The sequence below is a fragment of the Condylostylus longicornis genome, unplaced genomic scaffold, assembly GCF_029603195.1.
Source record: "Condylostylus longicornis isolate FDR11 unplaced genomic scaffold, ASM2960319v2 ptg000075l, whole genome shotgun sequence".
Taxonomy (NCBI): domain Eukaryota; kingdom Metazoa; phylum Arthropoda; class Insecta; order Diptera; family Dolichopodidae; genus Condylostylus; species Condylostylus longicornis.
The window spans coordinates 1,434,540-1,462,504 of NW_026578043.1; the positions used below are offsets into that span (position 1 = coordinate 1,434,540).

Genomic DNA, 27,965 nt, shown 5'->3' on the forward strand with positions numbered 1-27,965 from the left:
CAAACAATAAAGAAAAGAGTTTTGTAAAAAAAATTAATTTAATTATTTATCAAACAAACTGTATAATGCTCCAAAAAGATTGGAAAAAATGGTGTCGTCTATGTGGGAAGAAAGGAGGTTCGGAAGTAGATTTTACTTTCAAATTTGAAAGTACTGAAACTTTGGCTGAAATTGCAATGAAGTATTTCGGAATACTGGTATATCATATTTTTTAAAGTAATTTTGTTACATATCTTGCTTAGTTGTAAATAATTGTTTTAGATTTCGAAGGAAAATTATTCTTTTACAAAAATATGCGTGATGTGTCATGAAACTATCAGTTCAATAATAAAATATAATGCTCATGTCGTTAAAGTAAATGAGATGTTTCAAGAATTAGAAAATTTTCATATGAATCAGAATACAAACTTCGAAACCCTAAGAGAAAAGTATGGTCTTGATAATGAGATTGGGAATTCTGATATATATGCAGTTCAAACCAAAATTGATTTAGAATCAGAGAGTGACAAGAAATCAACATCGCCTTTACAGATTTTTCTGAAAACTGAAATTATGAATGTAGATGAAGACTGTTTTTTAGAAGAGACAAATAATTCTAACAATGTAGAAGAAGATAGTTTTTCAAATGTATGTAGCACTGATCAAAAAGCAGAAGAAACTTTAAAAATTAAAAAAGAAAAAGATAAAGGAAACTCTAATAATTCAAATGTAGATGTGCTTTCAACTGAGTTGGATCTGTTGGACGAAAAATACTTTCAATGCAACATTTGTGAAAAATACTTTTCTTCAAAACGGGCACGTGCAAGACATATAAGACAGAAGCATTCCGAAAATTTGGACCTACCATCCCACAAGTGCAGCACTTGTGGAAGATTCTTCAAAAATCTTTGGAATCTTAATGCGCATGAGGTTACACATTTATCGAAAACTGATAGAAAATTGTATGATTGTCCCCAATGCAGCAAGCAGTTTACTTCTGAAGCACACATGCAGGATCATATCCGCGTTATACACAAAAAAGAGAAATCTTTTATTTGTGAATTGTGTGGAGCGGCATTTGGGAGAAGTGGGAATTTATTTGATCATCGCTTAACACATAGCACAGAGAAAAAATTTAAGTGTTCGAAATGTGAAAAAACTTTTAAGTGCAAACGTTCTTTGAAGGTAAAATTCATAAGAATGTGAAAAAGTTTATATTTTTGTTGATTTCTGCTTTAAATACACAATTTATATAGTTTTCAGTATTACTAACACTTAATATGTATTCTGTGCACATATACTCATTTGAAATTAAAACATATATTTTTAATTTCAGATTCATTTCGATACACACGAAGGTACAGAATATTCTTGTCAAATTTGTGGAATTAAACTTAACACAAAAAGGATACTTCGACGTCATATGATTGTGCATTCTGATCTAAACAAATACAAATGCAATTTCTGTTCAAAACAATTTAAAAGGGCTGATGCTTTTAAGAATCATATTATTTTGCACACTGGATTGAAGCCATATCAGTGTCCATTTTGTGGATTAGCATTCGCCAATGGTTCTAACTGCCGAAAACATCAAGTAACAGTGCATCCTACCGAATTATCTGATGCAAAATTAGCAGGTACTCCAAAAATTGTACAGAATATTCCTAGTATAAAACAATTAAAAGCAGTAAATGAAGAGGCACTTATTGGTTAAGTCGATAATCTTATAACCTTACGAAGTGTTGAATAACGTTGAAAACTTACTATAAAAATGAGTTTGGTGTAACAACTGCGCTAAATTTTAAAAATATGTAGGTACTATAATCAAACTTAATTATATTAAGCTTCTTGGGGAATATAAAACTAGCACGATATTATTTCAGTATATTATTTCATATTGAAAATATTTATTTGATACGATATTATTACAATTTCATCAATTTATACTTCTTCATTTAAAAGCTAGTCATTGTATGTATGTACTCATAATATTGTTTTTCATATTTTACAATGATAGTTTCAAATAATATTCCAGTCATAATAAAAGTAGTAATCAAATCATTCTTTCTTTACTACGAGAATAATATGTAAGTCAACTACTTGCTTTGTTACATTGTGGAAAAGCTAATAGGATTTAGAACTATATTGTTAAGCCTAATGTACATACATATTAACATACACGTTAGCAGGAAAATGACGTAAATTTGAACAAAAACAAATATACCCTTCGATCATTAAAATATGCAGAATAAATGAAGGAAAAATATGTGTTGTATGGGGGCCGGGATTTTTTTGTATGACCTAACATAATATGTATAACGTCTACAGATTTTTCATTCAAAGCGCTTTGATGCAAATGAATCCTTCAGCTAAAAAAAAATTTTGTTATAGAACAGATGTTGTAGAAGCAGTTGATTAAATGGAGGTAATATAAATTTAAGAATATGTATTCAATATTGTTTCATGTTTTCAAAATTTTCATTCAATTATTGATGAGCTCCGATTTCAAAGTTAAACATCTTTGAAGATGAAACTTAATGTGAAAATTCTTATATTATCTGCAATATTCGTTTGCATTAATATTTTTATCATAAAAATATTATTTTGGCACTCCTATCCTTATACATATCTTAATGATCGAAGCCCATAATAAAATACTTGATACGTTTTAGAATATGTAGAAATATTTTTTTAGTTTAAATTTTAAAAATACATATGGAAATCACATCAAAATCACGATGTTTTATTTCGTAAATAAGGTTTTCTTTATAATCGCTCATATTCTATTCTGTATTCATGCGAATTTAAAATGAATGGAATTAAAAATTTGACATTCGCACGGAATGTAAAAGTGATGTTCTAGCACTAAAGGTGGATTCACCAGTTTCTAATTTCTATAGTTTGCGTCAGATAAAATTTGATGTTACATAAAGTTTACATATACATATACGATTTCCACCAGACTCAAATTAAGTTGTAAATTTTTATGCTTCCCAATAGGTTAATTAAAATACATAAATAAATATAAATGTCAAAAAATCAATTCAAATATAGAAAATAAGGTGAATTCATAGGTCGTCTTACGTGCAACAAAGAAAAACGTGCGCATATGGTTTATATGAAAATTTCTTTCATTTTTTATATTTTTTTGCAAAGCTCTTTTTTCCTCTAAAAAGGTTGAATCAATATCATTTTTAGAACGGAGGTTTTTAGAAATGTTATTACTCATTTTATACTTCTAAAAAGTTAAGCTAAATTTCATTTAAAATTTGGAAATAAAATGAAATTAAATAAAAACAATTCAGTTCTTTCAGTTAAACTAGCAGTTAACTGAGGATTTTGAATTCTTCATTCAGAATTGAGACTATGTATCGTAATTAAAAAAAAACATATGTATATGTTTAAAAGAATTGTTAAACAAAATCGTATAATAAAAAGTTTTATAAAAAGTAAACGGTTTTTTTTCATATCGTGTAATTTCAAATTCTACAGAATGTCAAAATTTATTACATATTAGGTCTTTAAAAATTTTAAGGAACTTTAAGGACAATACTTTGAAACAAAATGAGATAAAATGATGACATTCTCATTTTGTCAATGTTTATACCTACTTTTTTCAAGTTTTATAAAGTAAAATTTAGTGTTTTAAAAAACTTTTTTTAAAATCTTACAGCTGTCGAAACATATGTTTTTCTTGGTTATGTTAAAATAAAATATAGTTAATTAAAAATAAAAATTAATTAAAATAAAAAAATTATAAAATAACCAAAACGGGTTCACAAATGGTTTTTTCCAAGTTTCACGCTTTTATAATCCAAAATCAAATTTTCGACTTTTGGTATAATCAATATTTGTTTATGTTTGATAAATACTTTGAAATTTAAAATTTTTCAAGTTTTCCGTCTGGTTTATTTTTTTCTTCTTGCGAGAAATTCACCATTGTTTCTTTTTAAAATTTTTTTCGAGCTTTATCCCAGACAGACCTTGTTTTAAGTAATACCATTTAATTAGCGTCTACTTAAATTTGACTTATTTAGAAGTTATTTTATTTTAACAACATATGTAAACAAATGATTCAAAAAAAATTACATATTAGTGTTGAATACCGCATATCGTACAGGGGTCCTTTGAGTTACCGCTAGCGATAAATATGACATATACTGTCACTAAACTGTCAAAAGGTAAAATATTCTCATTAATTCAATAATATATTGTTTTAAAACAAAATAAAAATAAATCTCTATCAGGATTATATTTTAAAGTTTGTGTAAAAATATTTTACTGTTCAAAATGCAACAAAAAGATTGGAAAAAGTGGTGCAGACTTTGCGGGAAAAAGGATGGCTCAGATATTGATATTACACTGAAGTTTGAAAGCACTGAAACTCTATCTGAGGCTATAATAAAGTATTTTGGAATAATGGTATCAATTAAAAGGAATTATAAATGAAAAGTTCATTATTAAAATTTTGCTTTTTAGATACCAATTGAAAATAATTGTTGCACGAAAATATGTATAATGTGTCATGATACAATTAATTCGATTATTAAATACAACGCCCATGCTATTAAAGTAAATGAAATGTTTACAGAGTTAGAGAATAATCATTTAAACCAAACTTTTGATGTAGAACCTTTACGAGAAAAATATGGATTAAATAACGAAACTCACGTTTTATTTGAAAATGAAATGAGACCCGCAGACTTTTGTGCAGTTCAAGTAAAAGTTGATTCAAAATCAAAAGCTGATAGTAAAATGAGTAGTTCTCCCTCGAAATGCCCTTTAAAAACTGAGGTGGTAGATGTAGATGAGTTGAATTTTTTGGAGGAAACAAATGCATTCGACGAAGGGCCAAATGATATTTTATCTAGTGACTGTAATCCTGGACAAAATTTGGTAGAAGAATTCTTTAACGTAAATTTAGGTAAATCAGACGAAATGAATACCTTAAGTAAAAAAGGGGAAGAATCTATTTCGATAGCTTCGAAAAGCAATGAAGAAAAATGTGTGGAGTGCAATATTTGTCAAAAACGGTTTGTTACAGCTAGGGGGAGAACAATACACATGAAGCAAAAGCATGCAGTGAAAATAGGTCCCCCTCCATATAAGTGTAACGTCTGTGGAAGGTTATTTAAAAGAATTCAGCATCTAAATGCTCATGAAGTAGTACACTTATCAGAAAATGATAGAAAATTGTACGCTTGCCCACAATGCAATAAAAAATTTACGAACGAATGGTACGTACAAGATCATATTCGTATAGTTCATAAGAGAGACAGGCCCTTTATATGTGAACTATGTGGTGCAGCTTTTGGAAGTAATCGTAATCTAGTTGACCATCATTTGACTCATTCCGAGGAAAAGAAATTTAAATGCCCCAAATGTGAAAAGACTTTTAAATGCAAACGAGCGTTGAAGGTATGGTATTATACTTTTTTACTTATTAATGACAAAAATACAATTTTAGCTTCACGTTGATATCCATGATGATACCGAATATATTTGTCAAGTGTGTGGTCTTAAACTTAATACAAGACGAATATTACGTCGTCATATGATTGTACATTCCGATTTGAACAAGTACAGATGTAATTTCTGTTCAAAACAATTTAAAAGACCAGATGCATTCAAAAATCATTTAATTCTGCATACTGGCTTAAAACCGTATGAGTGTTCGTTCTGCGATCTAACGTTTGCTAATGGGTCCAATTGTCGAAAACATCAACGAACAACTCATCCTGTTGAACTAGCAGCTGCAGAATTAAAGGGCAAACAGAAACTTGCTAAAAATGTTCCTAGTATAAAGCAATTAAAAGCTGTAAATGAAGAAGCGTTGCTTAATGAAAAAAAAATAAACTTAAATTTCGATACAAATCTCAATACAGTTCAGATGTAAAAAGCAATATTTGCATGTTTGTATAATTTTAAGGACTTAAGCGTATGTCACCACAAATTAAATAGCAATTGTGATTTATAGGTTTAGTTGAACATTTTATTTTAAATATAACACGAACATATAATTTTTTTTCTAATAAAATTTTTTTTAGTATTGATAATTATTGTCACTTTACAGTTTTTTGAATCTGCTTTGTGCCAATAAGGCAAACATTTTCAAGCGTTGTTTCTTCTGGGACATAAAATTTTAGGTTGCATTCATAATTTTTTCCTTGCAAATACGAAAAACGCGCATAATCTAGTATTCTTTTACACATTTGCCCAATTTCTTTTTTCTTATCTTTTGAAATACCTAAATTGCTTCCTTCTACTTGATTCTGGTCCTCTTTAGTAACTTCTAATTGTTGCCTTTTCTCCCGACTCATACCGTTTCCACAAACAGCCCAACTTACCATCTTTGTCATTAAAATGAATTGTTGGTAACCAATACCATTGAATTTTAAAAAATCTTTTCCAATAAATGATTGCCAGGTACATTTGTGATGACAGCACAATGACACGATGAAAAATATGTTTTGATCTGTCTTGTGATGCAGGAGACATCTTAGCATCAAATCCGTTGCAGAGCCACATAAATGTTTTCCAATAGCCACTATATGTTTCATATCCCTCAAAGTTTCAATTTTCTCTAATACAACATCACTAATATCAGCTCTAATTCTATGGATATTTGAACGATCCTCTATTTTATTATCCTTCTTATGTCGTAAAGAAGCGCGATCTATTAAAATTACATTAGTTTTGTTCAAACTATCCCTACTTGCAAGCAGTTTCGCTAACCAATATGAAACTTGCCCTTTTCCTGCACCAAATTCAACGAAACATGTGTCATTTTTTATTAATCCAAATTCTTCTAAATATCCTAATAATGATGCAGTTTGAGCAAGATGCTTGATGGTTTGTTTTCCATATGTAGTTTCGTTTAATTCCTCTGATAAGATGTCATGCTTAAGAATTTGCTTCTCTACTTTACCATCAATATACGTCTTGTAAATATCTTCAATTTTATTAATAAGCAACAAAACATCTTCAGAACTCTCTGACAGTTTTGTTGATTTTGAAAAATTTTTTAATAAAACATCACTATCTTCAGTATCCGAAGATCCATTATTCACTCCTAATTGAATATAAGTGGGATAGTCATCTTTCATTCTGGAATTGCAAATTTTCAAGTGTTTTTGCAAATTTCTTTTGTAAACCTACAACATAGTTTTATACAACAAAATTATAAAATTAAAACACATTAATTACCGTGTGTTTTGGATCCAGTGGGCATACTACTCTGCAATCTTCATTTGTAGTTTTACCATCTCCTTTTACTGGCTCATGTTCACCTACACCGTGAAAAAAAAGACAAATATCAGTAGGTATCTTACGACAATTTGCACATTTTTCTCATACCGCAAAAGTTTTTTCCTTTCGCTACAACCATTTTGCAAAACCTTTTTTTCCTGCTGACATAATGATTGCAAGTTTGTACTGAATTTTCTTCTTTTAAATCTAATCTTATTTTCTTTGGAATTAAAGCAGATTCAATTGATTTCATTGTTGTCATATATTTTAAACCTGTTCCTTCATACGTAAAATAAATTATTAATTATAAATTAATGATACATAGTACAATACATGTATAAGTTAAAGGCTCATTCAATGGCGAACTATAAACTGCCAACTGTGATTAATTATTTGAAAACCTTTTTTGCTTTTGAATAAACAGATATCCAAATTTGATTCTTACATTAAAATAATAAAATACAATATTTTTATAAAATAAACAAAAATTAATAAAAATATTAGTAAAAATTGATAATTTTTATTTTGCTAATATTTCGAGAAGTTTGTTGCTTATTTAATTAATATTTCACCAATTAATCGAGAAATGACCACGTCTTGAACGTGGAATATCATCGAGCAATATATCGAACAGACCTAACGTCATAACAGAGTTATCATTTTACGTCAGTGTTACATACATTTGTAAACAAATCTTAAGAATTTAAAGAAATTTATATATTTATCTATATAATCAATTTTTTATCAAATGACTAAAGGAATATTCCCTTATTTTGCTGCGGGTGAGATCGTCAAAGGATTTGGTAGAGGCTCAAAAGATTTAGGAATTCCGACGGCAAATTTCCCTCTAAATGTAGTACAAAATCTTCCACCTAATATTGAGACTGGAATCTATTACGGTTTTGCGAACGTAGACAATGGTCCTGTTCATGAAATGGTGATGAGCATCGGTTGGAACCCATTTTTCCATAATAAAGAAAAGAGTATGGAGACCCATATATTACATGATTATAATCAAGATCTGTATGGTTGCATTCTTAAAGTTTGTATTCTGGGATATATACGACCCGAAAAAAATTTCGATTCCTTGGATTTATTAATAAATGCTATAAAAGACGATATTCAACAAGCAAAAAAATTATGTAATCTACCAAGTAATAAGGGGTATATAACTTCCAACTTTTTTAAAAAAGGAAACAGTAGCGATGGAGGAAATTCAGTGATATAAAATATAAGTTAATTAATTTAATTATTTTTGTTGAGTTTGGAAAATAGACAAATTATAAACAGGTATATTTTTAAGTTCTTTGGGGGTAATCAAATTATTAGTATTTGTTGTTAAAGTAAACTATGAGTTTTTTAAAACTAAAACTGGATTAACTTTTTTCTCATTTTACAAAAGACGATTTAAAAAATGATTTACATTTTCGAAGGAAAGACTAAGCCAACGAATATGAGGAAATTCATATAATCTACACCTTTCTACATCTAAAAAAAAACTTCTGAATCTGAAAATTTATTATTTCTCACAAAGATCTGCAGTGCTGTTACAAGTGGTAAAAGTCACTGTTAAGTTCCTGTTTTGTCATTATAAATCGTACTATAAAATACAATTTATTTATTTTTAAGTGCAACTAACTATTGAATCTTCATTAATAAAGCGGACTTCCAAATGACGGTGACATTGTAAAAAGTTCTGTGTCATTATATACAGAGTAAATAATTAAACAAGTTAGGTGCGGATAAATCAATTGTATTAATTAAAACATCCTATAATAGCTAAGTTCGGTTAAAATGTAATGAAATAATTTCCGCTTATGACTCAAAAAAAAAAATCTATCAGTTTTAATCCAATTTTTCTGGTGTAATAGAAAAAGATAATAAATCTTTAATAGCGCCAGATTTTTTTTCTGACAGATCCTCAAGAAAAAACTTATAAATCAGGATCATACTTTTCTTTGGCGACAAATAATAGAAATTACTTATGTACATAATATGCAGTTTATTCTCATCAGATATTTTAAGATTAAAGTGGCGTTCATCTTTTGACTTGACATAACAAAATTATCTATATTTCTGTCAACCATGGGTTTTGTAAATGATACAATTATTGAACTTTGATGTCAAATTTGATGTTCATCCCCCAATTTCAGTCTAATATGTAAAGGGTATTCATTATTTGTCCCACATTTAGTCTTAAATTTTGCTGTTTATGTAAACAGTACTTAATAAAAATCTCTACCACATATCGAAATGTCAGAGATTAAATCTGGTGGAAAAAATGGAAAACTGTAAAATTATCATCAAGTTTTCTGTCAGATTTTAAAAAACTCTGTGCCAGCTAAGTTTTTTAAAATCAAAAGTTTTGACATTAGCATATAAAATGAATCTAGTGTGAAAAAAGATTACATGAAATGCGTTTTCATGAATTCAAAGTCAACCACTGACGCAAAAGTCAGAATAAACTATGGAACTACTTAAGTAACAGACTGTGGAAATATTTTTATAATTAAGTAAAAAACCATGAGACTTTGTAAAGAACAAATTGTTCTTATTGTTGTTTTCCCCATTGTATGTATGTATTTTCTCTATAAATCCTTTTAGATGTCAAAAATTAAAAAGTAACTCGATTAAATTTTAATCATGTTATTTTCGTGACAATCTACTGGTTCTTTATTCTGTTCGTTTATCAGCTTGTGTATACACTCTCAACAATATAATAAGCTTTGAGACTATGTATCTTCATATATTTTTTACAAGAATTAAAAAATAAATCAGTTAAATTTTAATATACGAAATTTGTTTCGAAATAAATTGATTAAAACATGAGCCCTCAAAGTATTTGTACTTTTACAAAATCTAGCAATTAATCTAATGAGATAAAGTAATATCTATTATTTGCAGTCATTGCGCTTATATAAAGCTTGAAGTCGAAGACTTGACTTGCTAAAGATTTCACTACCAATTTTATATAAAATGTTAGCTTTATAAAACGAAATCTAATGTTAAATTTGATTTAAAAAATCTCAAATTTGAGGTAAATATGAAATTAGACTACAATGTAGCTAAAATTATGCGTATTATCAATTTTGGCCCTTTTTGCTTAAATTTGGCTAATTCTTTTTTTTTTAAATTTGGCAGCCCTGGTCACATCAACGAATAAAAAGTATTTGCTATCTTTATTTTTGTCATAGGCTCTTGGATAATAGGTAGACAAGACACTACTATTTTAGTATGTAATGTACTACCATATCCATAGGTAAGGTATCAGGTAGTATTTGACAAAAATGACAAAGAATTTAAAATTCTTTAATTTTAAAGTTTTTGTGTACTATAATATTTAAAATTTAACTACATCCAAGATTATAATTTTAAAATAACTGCATATTTTTCGGAAAAAAAACGATTCAGTTTTATTATTTAAATAAATATATCGCAAAATAAAGAAATTAAAAAAAATAAAATGGCGTCTGGAAAAGAAAATAGTGGCATGGTGAGGTTAAAAAAAATTAAAACTAAATAGTAAAAATTTGTTAAATTCTCTTTGAAATTTAAAAATTTAACTAAAACAATAAAAAAATTTTTTTAGGAAAGTGGTAAATTAGAAAAATGGCGTGAAGCTATGAGTCAAATGTCATTAAAAGACCTTCTGAAAATTAAATATTGCTATAACAAACATGAAAAATGGCAATTAATGTACTCGCCTTATGATGAAACAAAAAAGAAGTGGTTCTGCACAATTTGCAGAAAGGTGTTAATGGACAGTAACGCGGTTTTAGCTCATAATGGGCTTAATAAACATAAGAGCAGTCTTGAAACTAAAGTTTATGACATTTTTCACGACAATATTAATCCTTTTAAATCTAAGAAAGAGGAAAACCCAACCGAAAACGCTGAAGCTCCTGAGGAAGTGGTAATAAAAATATTAAAAACTAATTCAAAAATATATTGAATTTAATTTTGTAGTTCCATTTCATAAAAAAAAATGTATTTTCTAAAAGATTTGTTTTTAAAATAAAATAACATGAAAAATTAAAGTATATAGGTAGGTACCTTGATACAGTTATAAAAAAAAAAATTAAACACATAATTTATTTACTTACATATATGTAAACATTTTGCTTACATTCAACGATTGTTTGTGACTTTTAACTTATATAGTAGTTATAATTATTTATATATAATTTACTTATACATATATTCATGTTAAATATATTTAATTAACATATAATATCATAATTTTACTAGGTACCTCCTATAATTTTTATCAAACAATGTTAAAATTTCAACTAATAATCGAAATTACGAACTTATACCAATATTTTGAAAATCTGTGATTATCAAGATAAGGGTAGACATCATTTTTTAAAAAAAATTTATTCATTTTAACTAAGATGAATCGAAAGCAATCAAATCATTCGCGCTTTGTTATAATGGTTATAATATAAACATGCTCTCTAAATAATTATATGTTTGTGTTCTTTGCAGGATTTTAAAGCTCAATTACTTGCAATGTCGTTGGAGGAAATTTTAGAAGTTCGTTATAAAATTAATGAACTCTGGAAAAAATTGATTATTCCTTTGCAAAAAGGGTATAACTGCACGATATGCAAATCAAATTTGTTAACAAATATACAAGGGATTCGAAATCATATGTCTAACCGTCAACATAAATCTAATATGGAATTGATAGCAGGAATACATCATCCAAAAATTTTTCCCACAAAAGATCCAAGTAATTTAATTTTGATATTTATTGCGTTAGGAAGATTAACATACTTTTTGAAGGTTTACAGGATGGTGAGATATTAACAAACAAACAACAAAGAGAAATTCCTAAGGATATTTCAAAAGAAATTGTAATAGATGATGTACAAGATTTAAAATCTATTAAGGATACAAATTTACCAAAAGCTGTTCCGATTCAAGTATCGATCAAAAGCATTGAAAAAAAACCAAATGAAATTACAAATCAAAATTTACATAAGAATGAGAAATTAGATCAATGTTCCACATCCGATGAGAAAACGCAAATGTCAGAGTTAGAAACAATAAGTCAATCGAAAGAGAGTCAACCACAAACTCAACTAACAAAAGTATGTATTATGGTTAAAATATAGTCGAAATGCCAAAAAGTAAATTAATTGATTTTCAGAATACTATCAATGAATTTTTATCTGAAATGACATCTATGAGGAAGGAAGATCTCATAAAAGTAGAATACAAAGGTAATGATAGGAAATGGAAACACATTATAACATATGATGGAATACATTATTCTTGTGGAATTTGCAATCTTAGACACTTGAAAGACATTCCATTAAGTGATCATATAAAAGGCAGAAAACATAAAGAAAAGGCCCTTATAAGTGTTGTCAGATTTTTTCATCCTGTATTTACAGAACCAAAAGACTTGAATAAAAAGTCCCAAGATGCAACATTTGCTCAGTCTGAAAATAAAGCTTTACCAAAAAATAAAATTTCAAATGAAAATTTAGTTCAAATTCCTACCAGCAAGCCTTCACCTCAAACCAATACACAAAAAGAGTCAGAAGTTATTATTTTAAACAATGAAACTGAGGTATTTACCGTTGAAGATTCTCCAGAAAAAGAATTAGTGCCTCCGGGGACAGAAATCACCTCAAAGAATATTGTAGTTAATCCAGTAGCAATCTCCGCTGCAAGGAAGAGTAATGAAATAAATGATACACAAAAAGATTCTTTAATTAACAAAACTAAACAAAAAACAGATACCACAGGCAAAAATATTACAGGAAACATTAATTTAAATGTAGAAAATAACAAACAAAGTTTTGAAAAAAAAGAATTTTCAGCGAAAAAGAATGATGATGTAGAAGGGTTTGTTGGCGTCGAATATGTTATAAAAGTGATAAAACATGCAACTGACAATGATCCCCGGTTTGAATGTTGCCTATGCGAAACTGAATTGAACAGTGGTGCAATGCAGCATCATTTAAAAGGACTTATTCATCGGACTAAATACTTGGTAAGTATACATATATACATAATTTGAGTATTTTATGATTTATGAAAATCAGTTAATAACAGTAAGTACGTGCTTAAATTAATAATTATAATATTTATCAAGGAACGTCATTTTCCAACCTGCATGAAGCAGTTTAAAGAATATAAGGAAAACTCAGCTGCAATGTATCAAATAATTGAAAGAATTTGTAAAGCTATTGAAAAATATCATGGTCGTGATTTGCCATTAGAATGTGTTCAAAACGATTTTAGGGCGAATCGCTGTGAATACATGGAGAAAGTTTTTTCTTTTAGACATGCTTCTGAAATGTCTGGTCCATCATTTACCAATATTGTTGACAAAAAGGAATTGCAAAATATTATCAATAACAGTAAGCATTAACCTAAGTAATATTATTTTTTTTTCAATTGATTATTCCATTAATGGAAATACATTTTTAAAAATTGTGTTGGTATGTCTATTTTCATAAAGATTATTTGAATACCAAAATGGTAGTATTTTAATTTTTACGTTTTTATAGTTGAATATTAGTTTTTTGCTTTTATTACCTTTCCTCATAAAATTAATTTAAAAATTAATTTTAAATTTAAAAATTTTTAATGGTTTTTTTTCTGTTCCAGAAACTTTTAAAATACCTGAGAAAAAGGACGAGAAAATAACTTTCACGGTGCGTGATAATGAAAGCAAAGCAAATTATCCTTTTACTACAGAATCAGATAATAGGCCAACTGCGAAGGTATCTAACATTCCAACCACCCGATTGTCGAAAAATCCGTCACGAAATTTTCCAACCCATCCTAATATAATTCATCAGCATCATCACACACCTTATAGACCGATTTTTGATCCCTCAATTCCAAATAACATCTTGCCATTTGAAACAATGGGTTCAGGGTATCAAAATACATATACTCCTACATTTTACCCTGAAGTTCAACTAAGACCAAATATACAATATCAACCAGTTGTCGATCAATCTTTGGATGATGAAGAGCATAGACGGCTTGCCGAAAATTTTATCAAAAATACAAAAATGAATGATAAATCTGACAGGTACAGGCAAAAATCTCGTTCACCTAGAAGATATAAAAAACAAAGATCTAGATCAGGATCTAGATCAAGGTATAGACGTGAAACTCGAAGTTTATCTAGATCACCACTTCGAGAAGGTGATGTTTGGCAGGCGTATAGGTAAATAGGTTAAAATATTTTATTTAAAGATATTATTTTATTCAATATTTAACTGTGGAAGGTTTACAAGTTTTATTATGAAATCACTAATTGGAAAACCTATTGAATTTTAAAATTTTTTAGGCGCAAATATGATATGGATGTTAAAATTATTGACATGGATTTTAAACATTACCAAAAGGTACTTCTGACAATTTTTCTTTTGTGTAAATAATTCATGTATATAATATTAACAATTTTTTATTTTAGGATCCACAATCATATCCTCTATACAATGATGAATGGCAGTCGTTTTGGGCGAACCGCGTTAATGAGTTGAAACAAGGTAAATGCTTATTATAGAAAAATCAATTCTTGCATTTGTAATATTAAAAATATTCATATTCATATATATATATATATATACATATACATATTCAAATGAAATTATAAGTTTAAAAATTTCGATTAATCCGTTAAAGTTCAAAAAGGAGTCCATTACTAAACAGTATATGGTATTTTTTTTATATATAGTTTTAACGCAGGTTTGATTTTTTTAGCAGTCATAATTTTGTATAATTATGTTTTGTAAAGAATGAAGTTTTCTTTATATACAAATATTCATTCTTAATGATATTAAACAAAATTAAAACAAAAAAAAATTTAACAAAAGTCTAGGCGATGAAAAGGTTTTATTTCCCTTTTGTATGGCAAGTAAAAAAGGACAAATTAGGAAAAACTAATTATACAATTTTTATGTATAAAAGAAGTTTTGTAGCAATTTTTTTTTTATTTTCTAATTAATACTGCAACTAAGTCAGAGTTATCTACCTAGCAATTTTTTTAACTTTTGTGATGGTGCGTACGCATTCTGTGATGTTTACCGGTTAGTAGATGCTAATCTATTTCTTCTTTGCTAAATCAGTAAATCGTGTGGTTTTTTTCTTTCCACTTTTCTGGCAGGTCAATGTCCTGAAAAATTCTTTTCATGTTTATGTTTTCGTGTAATAGTAACCTGTCATAGAGCTTGCGAGCAAATCTTCTAGCCTCTTCTACAACTGAGAGGACTCTCAAATCTCGGTTTATAACCTTGTTGTTGACGTAGTATGGGGCACCTAGTATAGATGATGTGTAGAATGATGTGTAGGTTGATTTTAAAGACTCACCCTTCAAAGTTATATTCTGTATATCTTTACATTCTAAAAGGGCTTATAACTTGGTTAAATATTACAATTTTGTTAAGCTCAAATTTGAATTTTTATCAATAAGCCAATTCAGTTTTCAAAATTTATGATTATGATAAGGGATCACCCTTTTGATTTTTACATGAGTTTTCCATCTGAGCCTTATATCTACGTTCATACCAAGTTATTTTGTGTTTTTTCAGACTTTCATTACCATTAATTTGAACAGGCATCGGGTTAAATCTGGAGTTTGTAAAGTACACTTGGACTGATTTCGCTTCATTTAATTGTATTTTCCACTTTTTTACCCACAAGCTGATTTCACAAGTGATTTCTGGAGTTTGGAGGCACATTCTTCAGCAGAGTTTCTTGTCACCATAACTACGGTGTCGCCTGCGAAAGTGGCTATAAATACTTCGCTTTTTAAAGGAATATCCTTAGTGTACAGAAGATACAGTACAGCTCTTAAGACACTTCCTTGCGGAACACCTGTCCTAATTTGTTTTAGTTTTGGGTATTCTCCATTTTGTTTAACTCTGAAGCATCTCTCAGTGAGATAAGAATTAAGTAGCTTACAAAACAGCTCTGGCGAATGCACTTATAAGTTTTTCTTCGAGCGATCTCTCTATAACGTCAATAATTCGATGCACCTAATCGATTGTAATTACTGGCGAATGATCAGAATTTAGATCATATTTGCCTTCAATGCTTATGTAATTTTCTGATATTCCTTTAGCTATGAAGGTATCTACGATGTCAGGCTGTTTTTTGGGGTCGGAGGGCCAATATGTTGGACTTCCAGAAGACAGCTTTTATTTAAATGGTGATTTTTTTTTTTTGTAATTCCAGTTTGAACTTTCAATTTCAAATCCGTTGTAAGTGTGAAGAATTATTTGTATTTGTAACTCAAGTTTACAATTTATTTGTAGGTATAATTAGAAATTTTTACAATGACACAAGCGCAATATTTCTTCAATTTTAGTTTTTAAGGAATTAATTTTTTACCGACCGCATTGTGTGTGCACGCGTTTGTCTCAAGTTCGGCTGAACCGATTTTGATTAAATTTTATATGTGAGGTTATTTTGGTACGAATTGATCATCTTTCGATTATATCAGACCTCTAGAGCTCGATCTTTTTGCGGGTCGATTTTATATTTTTGCGTATACAAAGAGAAATCAATTAATTTACATTTTTTACCATATGAATAATGGATTGATGGAATTTCTTGAAATTTCATATTTAAGTTTTGGTTGTTACCGAAACAAACTGGCAAGCTTTTCAGAGAGTTCGGGTAATACAAAGCGAAATTCTACTAAGAGCTAAATTTATATTTTTCTAGATTTGTTAACTAAAAGCTTGCTAGCTTCCTGGAAATTAAAAGGAACTGTTCAAAAGCATTTTCATAGTCTTCTGTAAAACTTTCACTAAACTAGGTTGTGAATACACGTTGTGGTCGATTATGTGCTAACTGCATCAAATTTTTTTCACTTATGTCGTTATTTCTCCACATTAGCGAATTATTTATTTGTATTTTATTAGAAAGAAGTGCACAAAAATTCAATTTTAATAAAACAATAGAACTTTCGAATATACTCTAAAAGATAAAGAGAGAAATAATGTGAAATAAAGGGTTAAACATTCAAAATACATACGTAAAAGTGTAAAAGAGTTAAGCAAGAAGAGAGTTCTAAATTTCTATTGAAAAAAAAATTTGATCGTAATATACTTTATATGAATAAGCCTTGAATTGCCTTGCCGCAACCGCACCGAGTTCGAATTTCCCCAATTTCGTCCGTTGTCAGAACTAAGAAAAATGATTTTCAAAATTATTGAAATTTTGTTGATCATAGTTTTTGTTAATCATAAATTTATAACAAAAATGGATACTTTTATGACGCGCGCTTCAATATCAGGTTTCCGGTGTTGTAAAACGGAACTTTAGTTGGTTGGTTGATGTGGTCTATACGACAGATCTGCCATACCTCAATTAACACAAAGCATGTCCTTTTGCTACCCACACTTCATTAAAGGTCCGATTATACGTGGTCTATATAAGTCACCCGGTTTGATAGAAATTTGTTGTGTTTGAATTATATCAAATTATATCAATCCTTCCCTTTTTAAGATCGTATTTTCTTTGCTGTTCTGTAGCAAAGAAAATAGGAGTTTTACATCTGTGCTAAGCCCACAGTTGATAATTCCTATATATATATATATATATATATACGTTCCTGTGTCATTCCCAGTTTTATTTTAGTGTCCCAAGACTCACAAAAGTGTGGCATTACGAGCATTGGTCCGAGTTAAATTTTGTGGATATTTTGGACGACTTTAGGGTCCGCCGGTTTGTTTGATAAAACAATTTAAATATAATCTTTTTTTAAGTTGTTGTATATCTGCTTGCAAATATACATATGTATATTTAAATGTGTTTGTTACATTAGCAGCAAAAGGCGATCGTGAATTCAATCGCGTTTTAAAAATTAAATAAAAGTCTTTAATGATTTTTTGTTGAATGAAATGTAATTGAAATGTAAAAATGATGTATAAATGTCATTTTTGTCGATTGAATTATTAAAAATGTATTTGTTGATATATTTGAACTGAAATTTGGAACACATTTGAGTTACCACATAGGAAAAAAACTGTTCTATTAAAAATTAGCGAAATACTGGTTTGATAAGTCTTGAATTGAAGGATTAATTCGGGTCAATTCGACGGTCTGATAATTTTGTTTTTAGAAAATTTAATTGCTGACTATTTTCACAATTTGGAAGGGTTATAACTTAGACGGGAAATTGAAATTTCATTTTGGATAAGTAATTCAAAAACTATGATCCTAGAGTAAAATTTCGTCTATTTATCTTGAATGCTGTATGACTTTTTCAAGACGACAGAAAAACAGAACAAAACTGATTGGCATATTTTTCCTATATTTTTAGAAGAGTATGAAATCATATATGGTTTTAAAGTTGATAGACTTTTTTATACCCTGCACTTCGTGAAGGGTATATTAACTTTGGTATGGAGTTTGTAACTACTTGAAGGAGTCACCTGCGGTATGGACATATATATATATTCTTGCTCAGCGTAAAATTCTGCGTCGATTTAGACATGTCCGTCCGTCCGTCCGTCCGATCGCATGATAACTCAAAAACGAATAATGCAATCGACACCAAACTTTCACAAGTTTTTTGTCAAGGACGAACCCTATTGTTATTGGACTAAGTCGGACAACGGGTTCGGGTAGCTGCCATACAACTCCAAGAGTTTATTTTAAATATTTCAAAAACTAATAAAGCTATAAATATAAAATTTTGTATACGCGTGTCCAATTATATTCTACACGTGCTTTAAAAATTATAATGGGATAGCTGCACCGGTTCGGGTGGCTGCCATACAACTCCAACGGCAAATTTTTTATTTTCGGCAAAATAATAAAGTCAGATTCATGAAACTTGGCAGTCATGTGTCCAATTACGGGTCAAATATATTTCTGAAGTTTTGATGGAATTGCTTGACAGGTTCAAGTAGCTCCCATACAAGTCTAAAAGCTTATTTTAAATATTTGGAAAAATAATAAAGTCAAATTCATGAGACTTGGCAGTCGTGTGTCCAATTATAGGTCACACATATTTCTAAAGTTTTGGTGGGATTGCTTGACAGGTTCGAGTAGCTCCCATACAAGTCTAAAAGCTTATTCTTAATATTTGGAAAAATAATAAAGTCAGATTCATGAAACTTGGCAGTTGTGTGTCCGATTATAGGTCAGATATATTTGTGAAGTTTTGATGGAATTGCTTGACAGGTTCGAGTAGCTCCCATACAAGTCTAAAAGCTTATTTTAAATATTTGGAAAAATAATAAAGTCAAATTCATGAGACTTGGCAGTCGTGTGTCCAATTATAGGTCAAACATATTTCTAAAGTTTTGGTGGGATTGCTTGACAGGTTCGAGTAGCTCCCATACAAGTCTAAAAGCTTATTCTTAATATTTGGAAAAATAATAAAGTCAAATTCATGAAACTTGGCAGTTGTGTGTCCGATTATAGATCAGATATATTTGTGAAGTTTTGATGGAATTGCTTGACAGGTTCGAGTAGCCCCCATACAAGTCTAAAAGCTTACTTTAAATATTTGGAAAAATAATAAAGTCAGATTCATGAAACTTGGCAGTCGGATGTCCAATTATAGGTCAGACATGTCCGTGAAGTTTCTATAGAATGATTTCACAGGGTATACAATAACGAAAGGTGCAGGGTATAATTCAATCGGTTTATACCGATTGAAACGTTTTTACTTGTTATTTATTAAAACAATACACGCATTTTAAAATATTAATTCGCTATCTAATTCGAAGTTGAACCCTTTTATAATTTCATGTTGTTTTGGAGACTTTTTAATATTAGTTCTTTCAATCCCCTTCATACCTCTCTTTTCCAATAAACTTTTTACCACACCAAAATCATGAAAGCTCTCGTATTCGTGGTCGCTTTGGTCATAGCAGTATGGAGACAAATCAGCAGGCATCTGATTTGACAAATTAGTGTCGCATGTTAAAGTTTTATGGTCCACACTTAACCTTTAAAGATTAATTGAAGAATACATTAAAACAAATAACTCCCTTCCTTGTGTTGACGAAAATTTCATAAATTGTTTTTTAACATTGCGTTGTTGTATGAGTAGTTTTTTTTGTAGATTTTTCAAGGGAACCGAGTGGGGCAGGAGTATCTCCCGGGCCACCGCAACCATTCGTGACTTATTGTAGCCTCCCCACATCCCTCCTATAATATCCCCGTTCAAAGTAAAAAATCGGAGACATCCTTAAGGGAGTTCAACAGAAGCTTCCGAACAATTAAGAAACCCTATCCAAAACGATTGCGCCCCCGGACAGCCAGTACCGGGCAGTCGCAAAGGATGTGCACGGCAGTTTCATCACTGCCCCCGCAAAATCTGCACTGGACAGAGTCCGATTTCCCCAGTCTATGTAGGTGATATCTAACCGAGCAATGGCCTCTGAAAAAATTCTCAATAGCGCGAAGCTGGCTCATGCTCATCCCCTGCAGCTTCGTGGCAAACTTCGCCGAGCATTTCAAACGGTTCAGCAGACGGTTGAGCCCGACTCAAGTCCCGGACCGCCTCGTCTCCACGTCCATCTATCGGGAAGCTGAACCCTGTACCTGTATTCGAAAGTGCATCGTGGCAGACAAGAATCCGAAATGGTTATTCTCAGAATCTGTATGAGAGAAAAGATCAAATAATGATGTATTCACCACTCTTAACCATTTTAGAATAAACATTTTGAATAAGGACTGTAATTTTAAATTTTTATTTTTAAGGTCCTTCGCGAATTTCAAAGGCAAGTTCTTCGACGTTGTTTATAAAATTTATTGAGTTTTCAAAAAAAAAAGTATATATATATACTTTAATTGCCTAAAACGCTTGTCTACAAAACTAGAGTACAAGGTTTACTTTGGGTGCAATAAATACCACCTATACAATTTATACAAACATACCTATACAAATTTAACTAGATTTAGTGTATAGCTTTCCACGAGACGTTTAATCACTTCTTTGAAAGTAAAAATTATTATCTATTCTTTTAGAGGCATAGCTTGAAATGACGGGATATTATTCAAAAGTATTGACGATGGAAAATTATAAAATTTCGGAATGATGTGGTAGCATTTTTGTAGCATATGGTAGCGTTGCGTCCAAGAGTATATGGATGAATAATTTTATAAACTTTTAGATAAACGAAATCGCTTTATGAAAGCTTTGATTTTTTGTTTAAACAAAAATCAAGTAAAGTTTCTTTTTCGGAAGATTTTTCAAAGAAAGTTTAGTTAGTATTTCTAATAAAAAATATGCTTTAATATTTTATTTTGTTTATTCTACCTAAAATTTGAATTAAATGAAATATAACATTAAGTTAAATGAAATAAAATTAACTATCAAAACTATTACATATTATATATATATATATATTATTTAAATCATCAGCGGGAAGAGATTACCAGAATTATGATTTCACTTACGAATGGTCATTATATTTTCCAAAACGTCTTGATGAACTTTACGAAAAGGAAACTGAAGCATTAAAAGTTAGATTGCGCGAAAGATTTGTTTTACCAATGCATAATCATGAATTAAGAGATCCGAAATATCATATAAAACATGTGATAGAAGCTGAAGTTAGACCTCCTGTTCATCCGGAAATTTCAATAATCAAAAATGATTCGAAAGTTGAAGGTGATTCTCCTTCAATCAAAAACAGTAGAACTCAAGCACCAACAAGACATATGTCACCGATAAATATATCAAAAAGGAAAAATAACTCTAGTGATATGCTCTCTGTCGAATATGAAAATGTCGACTCAAATAAAGAGGATACATTTGAGACTACGTATGCTAAAAAAAGGAAAAGAGTAACTGATTCGAAATCACCATCACCACCAGAGGTGGCAGATGATTTAGAGGGAGATTTAGAAAAGGATTCTATAACTGCTATGAGTGTTTTAAGGGTTTTAACAGCTTTAGAAGATAATTTGGGAAGTAGTCTTGGACCGAAAATTATTGATCTTATGTCTAAAGCTCTTGTTTTAGAAAAGGTAAATTATTTTATCACTAGTTTTTAGGATAAGTTAATTACGATAAGGTATTTTTAATTTGCACTTTAATACAATATTATAGTAGCAACTACATGAACTATTCAAGTTCAAGTCTTAAACTAATAAAATTTTAATTTTTATTTTTATGTATTAAAGATAAACTTTTTGTGTTAAAACTGTATAATATTTATTCGTAAGAAATAATTTAAGAAGAATTGAAAACAAATTTATGAACATGAATTTTTTGTACATTTGTCGTAAAATTTAAAAATATATTTTTCTAAAATTACAATATTAAAGTTCTTTTTTTTTTATAAATGTATAAGCTTGTTATCAATGAAAATGTAGAAATTTAAAAATTTGAGCTACTTATTATTATTTTAATATTAAAATATGTAATATGCCTAATCTAAGAATCAAGAATTAATTCTAAAAGATAATTGTTCATTTTAATCATTTGATTAATTTTTTAATATACAAGTATTCCAGAAATTAATCAAATTTTCAAGCCAATTATTCTCATCTTAAGAATATCTTAAGAATAAATTAAAATCATAGGTCACAGTTTTAAGTTAAAATTTATTTTCATTTGATATTTTTTTTTACTTACGCATTCTTTGGGATATCATTTCCTTTTAGTATGTTATTGGTGCTGAAAATGCATACAAATTAAAGAAAACGTAAGATAAATAAAAATAAATTTAAAACCAAAACCATATATGTATGTATAAATGTATTATAAGATTTCAATTTATATTCACGTACTTAATAAAATTTTGGTTTTCTTCTGTTATTATTCTAATTAGAAGAATCTGCAATTATTATTAATTACTTGTTTACGTGGGACTTACGATAATTAATCGTATATATGTATGATTGATTTGTATATATGTATGAAGTAGTTATGTATGTAAACGAAGAATGTTTAAGTTTTTTAATTACAATTTGCTTATTAGATAAAAATAAATTATTACATAAAAAATATGTTAATAAATAGTTGTTTTAAAAAAAGGGTTATAATAATATCACCTTTTACATATTTTTCTTGGATATTATAATACATAATATTATAATATTATATTTTTCTTATGTATTATAATATTATGTATTGTAATATGTAAAAGGAAAAATATGTAAAAGGAGACTGTAGATTTTGTAAGTTTATTAAAAATTGTTAAATATAATTTAAGATTAAGTTTTAAATATAAAATAATACATAAATTTTTGTAAAAAAGTATGGTATTAGTATGGGTAAAGAATATTAATATAAGAACTAATAAAAAAATGTACATAATCGTATTAAAAATAAGCGCGAATGCGAGCTGTAATTATATTTTACTATGGCTTTCATTCTTATTTGTGAGTAGAAACGAAAAAGAAAAAAATTATGTAAAGAAATGAAAACTTTTCGAAGGAAATTTTATGTTTTCTATTTTAAAACAAATAGAAAGTACATACATACATAATATACATATGTATGTTTTAATTCAAGTTTCGTAAAAGTATAATATAAATACATTTTTACAATATTTGGTAATGTTGCGGAAAATTTTGTGGCAATTATATTTCTTTTATCTTAGTATTTATGGAAATATGTACGTCCTTATGTGCATAACAATATCAAAAAAAAAAAAACCGGAAAAAAAATTGGAAAATGAAAGGAGCAAAACATTTTTAAATTTACGAAATTCGGAAATAAATAAGAAGGCAGCTTAAAATTTAAACAAAATTTTTCAAAATTTTGTTATCTTGTGTCTTTTGAAATGTTGCCATTACAACTAATCATGGTATATTATGGTCGTATTTCTAACTTTTTTTATGCATGGAATTTAAAATAATTTAATAGGTAAGTATAAACTTGAAATTATTATTTTTATGCAAAATAATATGGATGAATTTAATATGCACTTCCTCTTACTTTTGGATGAGAAAATAAAAAAAAAACTTAAATTATGCGTAAAAATTTTTGGAATCATCAGTGCTCACATATTTTGAAAAACTTGAATATGAAGAAGAATAGTGTTTGTTTAAAGAAAAAAAAATTTATAACGCTGTTTTATAAGAATTAGAAAATATTTTTATAACACTAATTAATTACATAGAAAGTAATGGATATCATATAAATTACAAATTATGTATAGTGAGGAATAATTTGGATTTTTAGATTTCAAATGGGGATAAAGTTTTTTTGAAAAAGTTTTTATCTTGCTGGTTATTATAGTGTTGTTATATTATTTAAATTTAATTGACGAAATTAAAAGGTGTACCGTAATTGCAAGGACAAACAGTAGTTGAAGGCGAATAAAGAAGCAATATTATGATGTTTCAATTTACCAACATCAAGGAAACGAAAATTATAAAATACGTACACTTTATTAAAGGAGAAGTGTGAAATCACAAAAATTTGTTCTTATATAATATATGCACATATTTTTTAAATAATTTTAATGTATAATTATATAAATTTTTAATATTTTATTACAAAATTATTAAATTTTTTTTTAATTGTATCGTAATTTATTGATATTTGAATCTAACATCAATATTTATTTAAAATATTATTAAAAATGTATAGAAAAAGTAATTATGTAATATATAATTTACAAAAATTTGATAAAATAAAGTGTTAAAACTTCAAACGAAAATTATAACTGAAAAAGTAATTGTTTGGTTAGTGTAGATTACAATTTATTGGATCTATTTTTTTGTAAATTATAACTATTTAAGTTTTGTGTTCGTTATTCTCTTAGTTTTATATATTTACGATATAATAGATACTGTTACGCATTTGTATAAGTTTAATGTTAAGTATTTATTTAAATTTACTAAATAACAAATAAATAAAGCAAAAAATTAAAAATTGTTACCGAAACCTTTTTCGTAATATTCTTTTTATCGTATTTCATGCCATCAAATTAAACTTCAATCTTTTAATTTCAACGGATTCTAAATAACTCTTCCATTTACTATTTGTTTATGATATAGATAAATATTTTATTAAAGTTAAAAAGTATATTTATATTAAATGCATTATTATTGTAAAAGAGATTTAAATTCATGTATATTATAAATTAATATTGAAACAAAAATATCACATTCAACTTTTTTAAAAGAAATATAGATAAACGTTCTTTGTTTACAAACTAAGTATGTAATTAAAATATTGTGATTATGTAATCTACTAATATATTCGGGAATATATTAGTAACCAATTTGACTTGGCTACCAATTTGACTTGTATACAACTTAACACATTTTAATTTATTTGTTAAAAGCTAGACAGCATTAGAGCAACCTTTGAAAACACAATTCGGGACTGTAATTGTCAATTTTATTTTTTGCAGAACAATAAAATTTTTAATGAAATTTATATGACTCTACTACCAGAAAACGGATAAAATTTATAAAAACAAGGAGAGCCAAATGTTTTCTTTAAATTTTATTATTTGAATTTATTTCAACAAATTTAGTATATGTATGTACTTTAAATGTTCGTAGCAGACGTAGAAATTAAAACCTTTATAATACTATATAATCTTTTCAAGAAGACGAATTTAATATATAAAATTCATTTTTTTTCGCTCATTTTCAAAAAAGTTTAATTTGATTGTGTGAAAAAATACTAAAAAGGTTAAATAAATATTAAAAAATTATGTGAGTTAAATATCCATTATATTAAGAATTTTATTATTTATTAAACAAATTTTATTTCGTAGAAATTATTTCAATATTTCAATAAACCGATTATTTGCTCTACAAAAATATATATTATGATTAAATCATATTAAATTTAATTAGATTTTTTAAAGAAAATAGTAGAAATACATATTAACTTTTACATTTTGCTTACATGTCCATATTTTTACATAACTAGAGTTGATATAGTTAATAGAACAATTCATGTACAATTAAAAGGTTTCATAGAACTTTTATAACGATTTGAAACTAATATAATTCTATTTTAAAATTTCATACACATTTTTCATAAAGAACGGCAACAACTGAAATTTTTTTGAAAGTAATGGGCAGATAAGAAATTTCAATGATTTTTCTTTATAAAAATTTCCTTTTTTTTTTTTTAGAAGTCAAAGGTACACTTCAGTCTTTTGTATGTTTTGAAAAGCAAAATAATCCTTCAAGTAAATATTTTAGTAGTTAAGAAAATAAAAGTTATTATAGTTTGAAATATTGTTTTAATTACTACTTTTCCTTTAAATATAACAATTTAAAAGAAAACGATCAATTATAATTAATTTTCAAACAAATCTATTTTTTTTTTTTGTTTAGACAAAACCAAATGCTGTTGATGAGAATTTATTAACAACTGACAATTGTCTTTTATTGGAAACATGTCGAGAGAAATTGAAGGGTCAAATCGTGGCTGGCCTTTACAAAAGTCAGCAATTGCGTGCAGTCAAAAGTGTCATTAAAAACATAACAACTTTAGCAGAAAAAGCTAGTGTGTTTAGAGCTAAAAATCCCGAAAAATCATCTGATGTTCAAGCTATTCTTAAGAAAGCTACAGCTTCTGTTGCTCCCCCGAAGTTTTCGTCAGCACCACGACCTCCTGCAAAAGCTATTACATCAAAAGTATCATCGCACTCAGTGCCAAATTCAAGAGCATCAAATCAATCAACAAACTCGGGGTCTGACAACATAACGTCTTCGGTATCATCTAATTCTGGTTCTAACAGCGCAAACTCTAAACAACTGAATATACCAATGATGTCAATGGGTCAAAAGAAGGAATTAGCTAAGAAATTAGCACAAGCTTTAGGTAAAAAACTCATATATATATATGTATGATTTGGAAATATTTTAACACACTTTTTTAAATTTATTTGAAGCTGCTCAAGGTAAAACTGATATTTCAACCGAAAGTTGTGAACAATTGATAGAAGTTTATACATTAATAGATAAAAAGCAACGGGAAAACGGGAAGCTCAACAGCCAGGAAAAAAGTTTGTCGGAGTGTTTACAAGATTGTGTAAAAAGTGGAAGCCTAACAACTTTAACAAGCATAATTCAAGACAAGAATAAAGCCGCTATGGAAGAATCATCCCAGCAACCTCATCAAGAGCAACAACAACAGCATTCTCAGTTTGGTGATATGACATCTCAAGTACAAAGTATATTGATGGCCATTAATCAGAATCGATTTCCGCAGCAACAATCGAGGAGTAATTTTGGGAATTTTTCACATCTTGCAAATTTTGATACTTCATTAAATTTTAACCCAGTTTTGCAATTACCTAGACCTTCATACAGAGGAACAAGCAGTGGTAGTAATTTGACAAGTAATAGCGGATCTCAAAACTGGGTTCAGGGTAGTATTTTAACCGGTGGAAATTATAATAATATAGGAACTTCATCAAATCCGTCACCAAATCTATCGTCATTTGGAAACTCATTTAGTGCTTCAAATAATGAAACCAACAACCAAACGAATCGCAATCTGTTGAATAACGATTTAAATTCAAATAATCCTTTTATGAGAAATATGTCAAGTGGTGGAAGTTGGCAGCGTTCTAATTTGCCTCCACAACAACAAAACAATTTCCAAAATTCTTATGGTGCCGGTTCCTTGTACGAGCGCTATAATAGAAGATAAACCAATTTAAAAAATTGTAATTCATTTCACAAAATTATTGTGATTTTTTTCAAAACAAAACAAAAGGGATATTCTATATTCTACATTGAATTCATATACATGTAAATTTTACTGAAATAAAAAAACGAATGTAAAAATCAAATAATAAAGAAAC

General features: G+C 28.3%; 4 protein-coding genes across 4 annotated transcripts; 3 read left to right on the forward strand and 1 right to left on the reverse strand.

Annotated features, from left to right (window-relative positions):
• Positions 1-6,008, forward strand: LOC129612564 (zinc finger protein 658B-like). The gene is made up of 6 exons (XM_055526232.1): positions 1-197; positions 262-1,164; positions 1,316-1,688; positions 4,247-4,401; positions 4,459-5,397; positions 5,447-6,008. The coding sequence occupies exons 1-6, from the start codon at positions 66-68 to the stop codon at positions 5,873-5,875; spliced, it is 2,931 nt and encodes a 976-aa protein (XP_055382207.1). The 5' UTR covers positions 1-65; the 3' UTR covers positions 5,876-6,008.
• Positions 5,952-22,827, reverse strand: LOC129612638 (tRNA:m(4)X modification enzyme TRM13 homolog). The gene is made up of 4 exons (XM_055526340.1): positions 22,811-22,827; positions 7,336-7,506; positions 7,186-7,268; positions 5,952-7,133 (listed from the first exon to the last, which is right to left on the reverse strand). The coding sequence occupies exons 1-4, from the start codon at positions 22,812-22,814 to the stop codon at positions 6,042-6,044; spliced, it is 1,350 nt and encodes a 449-aa protein (XP_055382315.1). The 5' UTR covers positions 22,815-22,827; the 3' UTR covers positions 5,952-6,041.
• LOC129612645 (putative riboflavin kinase) lies at positions 7,894-8,598 on the forward strand. Its single transcript, XM_055526350.1, has one exon. It carries the CDS (start codon positions 7,976-7,978, stop codon positions 8,453-8,455), a length of 480 nt encoding a protein of 159 aa, XP_055382325.1. The 5' UTR covers positions 7,894-7,975; the 3' UTR covers positions 8,456-8,598.
• Positions 10,478-27,811, forward strand: LOC129612629 (uncharacterized). The gene is made up of 12 exons (XM_055526328.1): positions 10,478-10,720; positions 10,817-11,140; positions 11,716-11,962; positions 12,016-12,323; positions 12,383-13,234; positions 13,337-13,604; positions 13,855-14,425; positions 14,549-14,606; positions 14,675-14,750; positions 21,593-22,200; positions 26,488-26,977; positions 27,048-27,811. The coding sequence occupies exons 1-12, from the start codon at positions 10,691-10,693 to the stop codon at positions 27,809-27,811; spliced, it is 4,596 nt and encodes a 1,531-aa protein (XP_055382303.1). The 5' UTR covers positions 10,478-10,690.
• Positions 27,812-27,965: the final 154 nt, after the last annotated feature.